The 3,548-nt window shown below is 49.2% G+C and overlaps 1 protein-coding gene across 1 annotated transcript; it reads right to left on the bottom strand.

Annotated features, from left to right (window-relative positions):
- Positions 1-2,166: 2,166 nt before the first annotated feature.
- LOC135567492 (protein-lysine methyltransferase METTL21E-like) lies at positions 2,167-2,887 on the bottom strand (the record flags this gene model as incomplete). The annotated part of the gene is made up of 1 exon (XM_065014862.1): positions 2,167-2,887. A coding segment is annotated over one exon (425 nt), but the record flags the coding sequence as incomplete, so codon positions are not given.
- Between the last annotated feature and the right edge of the window lie 661 nt (positions 2,888-3,548).

Raw genomic sequence — 3,548 nt, 5'->3', positions numbered from 1 at the left:
GACATGAAGGGAAGGAGAGTTCAATGCCCCGATATGAAGGGGAGTTCAAGGCCCAGATATGAAGGGAAGGAGAGTTCAAGGCCCAGATATGAAGGGAGTTCAAGGCCCAGATATGAAGGGGAATTCAAGGCCCAGACATGAAGGAAGGAGAGTTCAAGGCCCAGATATGAAGGGGAAGGAGAGTTCAAGGCCCAGATATGAAGGGAAGGGAGAGTTCAAGGCCCAGACATGAAGGGAAGGAGAGTTCAATGCCCAGATATGAAGGGGAGTTCAAGGCCCAGATATGAAGGGAAGGAGAGTTCAAGGCCCAGACATGAAGGGAAGGAGAGTTCAATACCCGATATGAAGGGGAGTTCAAGGCCTAGATATGAAGGGAAGGAGAGTTCAAGGCCCAGATATGAAGGGAAGGAGAGTTCAAGACCCAGATATGAAGGGGAATGAGAGTTCAAGGCCTAGATATGAAGGAAGGAGAGTTCAAGGCCCAGATATGAAGGGAATGGGAGTTCAAGGCCCAGATATGAAGGGAAGGAGAGTTCAAAGGCCCAGATATGAAGGGAGGGAGAGTTCAAGACCCAGACATAAAGAGAAGGAGAGTTCAAAAACCCAGACATGAAGGAAGGAGAGTTCATGGGAACCTCTGAAGAGAACAGGTAGCCTCCGTGGAAGAGGACAGTAACTCCTCCGTAAAGAGGACAGTAACCTCCGTAAAGAGGACAGTAACCCTCCGTAAAGAGGACAGGTATCTCCCGTAAAGAGACAGTAACCTCCGTAAAGAGGACAGTAACCTCCGTAAAGAGAAAAGGTATCTCCGAAGAGGACAGTAACCTCCGTAAAGAGGACAGTAACCTCCGTAAAGAGGACAGTATCCTCCATAAAGAGGACAGTAACCTCCTTGAAGGAGGACAGCACCTCTCAGAAAGAGAACAGTATTCTCCATAAAGAGGACAGTAACCTCCGTAAAGAGGAAAGATATCTCTCAGAAAGAGGACAGTAAACTCCGTAAAGAGGACAGTAACCTCCGTAAAGAGGACAGTAACCTCCGTAAAGAGTGAAAGATATCTCCGTAAAGAGACAAAACTCCGTAAAGAGGACAGTAGTCCTCCAAAGAGGACAGTAACCTCCGAAAGAGTGGAATGGCAACCCTGTAAAGAGGACTGTAACCAAATGTAAAGAGGACAGTAGTCCTCCGTAAAGAGTGACAGTATCCTCCAGAAAGAATCAAATCAAATCAAATGTTATTTGTCACAAGCACCTCCGTAAAGAGGGATAAAAATGCGAAAGATAGACAGTAACTGTTAAAGAGGACAGTAACCTCCAAATCAAAACTAGCTAACCTCCGTAAAGTGGACAGTAAGGAATCCGTAAAGAGGACAGTAACCTCCGAAAGAGGACAGTAGTCTCGTAAAGAGGACAGTAATCTCCGTAAAGAGACAGTAACCTCCGTAAAGAGAATAGTAGCTCAGAAGAGGACAGTAACCTCAGAAGAGGATAGCAATCTCCGAAGAGGACAGTAACCTCCTGTGAAAGAGGACAGTAACCTCCGCCAGAAGAGGACAGTAGTCTCCGTAAAGAGGACAGTAATCTCCGTAAAGAGGACAGTAACCTCCGTAAGGAGAACAGTAGCCTCCGAAAGAGGACAGTAACCTCCGTAAAGAGACAGTAATCTCCGTAAAGAGGACAGTAACCTCCGTAAAGAGGAAAGATTCCGTAAAGAGAACAGTAGCCTCCGTAAAGAGGGAAAGGCATCTCCAAAGAGAACAGTAACCTCCGTAAAGAGGAAAGGTAACCTCCGTGAAGAGGGACAGTAACCTCCGTAAAGAGTGACAGTAACCCTCCGTAAAGAGGCAAGGTATCTCTGTAAAGAGGACAGTAACCTCCGTAAAGAGGAAAGGTATGTCTGTAAAGAGGACAGTAACCTCCGTAAAGTGGACAGCTACAACCAAACATAAAAGGGCTCCAATAAATTATTTTCTGGGCCATGACACTACAATTTCCCGAAATGCTGTGGATGTAGGATCAAGGGTAAATTACCTTCAAGAGTTAAGTGTAATGCGCTTCGACAATGCCTTTGTTGAGGGAGGGCTGGGTGGGGAGGGGCTTGGCTGGGTGGGGAGGGGCTTGGCGGGGTGGGGAGGGGCTTGGCTGGGTGGGGAGGGATTGGTGGGGTGGGGAGGGGCTGGGTGGGGAGGGGCTTGGCGGGGTGGGGAGGGGCTTGTTCTCTGAGTGAGTGGCCGGGATTCAATCAAAGAACACACATCCCCATCTCTCCATCCCCCTGCAGTGTCTCAGACTGCTTCCGTAGAGCATGGTAGTATTAAGCTGCCTCTCCAGACCGTGTCTTCCTCCCCATCTCTCAGTCTGCTTCCGTAGAGCATGGTAGTATCAAGCTGCCTCTCCAGACCGTGTCTTCCTCCCCATCTCTCCATCCCCTGCAGTGTCTGCTTCCGTAGAGCATGGTAGTATTAAGCTGCCTCTCCAGACCGTGTCTTCCTCCCCATCTCCTTCCTCGATGCTCGGTACAGTTTAATACTGAGACTGGGCAGATCGTACAATTCATCCAGATGGAACCTGGTCTGGAACCGTTCTACGAACTGGTTCTCTCTGTCCAGACGGAACCTCATGGCCCAGAGGATCTCCGCTCCGCCCTGACACAGGTGATCGAAGGTGTCCAAGAGTTCCGCCAGGTAAGGGTGGCAGTACACCACGCCGGCAGCGAACACGTAGTCGTAGTGACAGGCAGCCTGAGGGAAGTGTTGTTCCAGCTCCTTCCCCCAGGACAGCTCAGTGACACGAGGAGCGTGTCTACAGGAACCCCTGGTGTTACGCAGGACGTTATACTGAAGGTTACTCAGCACCTCCGGCAGGTCTGTGGACGTCACCTTGGCACCTAGGGAAAAAAACACACAAAAAACCATCAGTTACCAAACAGGAAGGAGATGTCTGTCCTCTGAAGAGGGCGGTGTGACCGGATGTGCTACCTGTCCCAGACCTGCTGTTTTCAACTCTCTAGAGACAGCAGGAGCGTTAGAGATACTCTTAATGCTCGGCTATGAAAAGCCAACTGACATTTACTCCTGAGGTGCTGACCTGTTGCACCCTCTACAACTACTGTGATTATTATTATTTGACCCTGATGGGCATCTATGAACATTTGAACATCTTGGCCATGTTCTGTTATAATCTCCACCCGGCACAGCCAGAAGAGGACTGGCCACCCCTCAGAGCCTGGTTCCTCTCTACCCGGTACAGCCAGAAGAGGACTGGCCACCCCACATAGCCTGGTTCCTCTCTAGGTTTCTTCCTAGGTTTTGCCCTTTCTAGGGAGGTTTTCCTAGCCACCGTGCTTCTACACCTGCATTGCTTGCTGTTTGGGGTTTTAGCCTGGGTTTCTGTACAGCACTTTGAGATATCAGCTGATGTAAGAAGGGCTTTATAAATACATTTGATTGATTGATTGATTGATTGATTGAATGGATGGGCCCGAAAAACTAAAACTAAAAAAACACACTAACGAGGAGGGTGTCTGGACCCCCCCCCAGGACAGCTCA

This window comes from Oncorhynchus nerka, unplaced genomic scaffold (genome assembly GCF_034236695.1).
Source record: "Oncorhynchus nerka isolate Pitt River unplaced genomic scaffold, Oner_Uvic_2.0 unplaced_scaffold_1995, whole genome shotgun sequence".
Taxonomy (NCBI): Eukaryota; Metazoa; Chordata; class Actinopteri; order Salmoniformes; family Salmonidae; genus Oncorhynchus; species Oncorhynchus nerka.
This window is presented reverse-complemented; position numbering and strand designations above follow the sequence as displayed.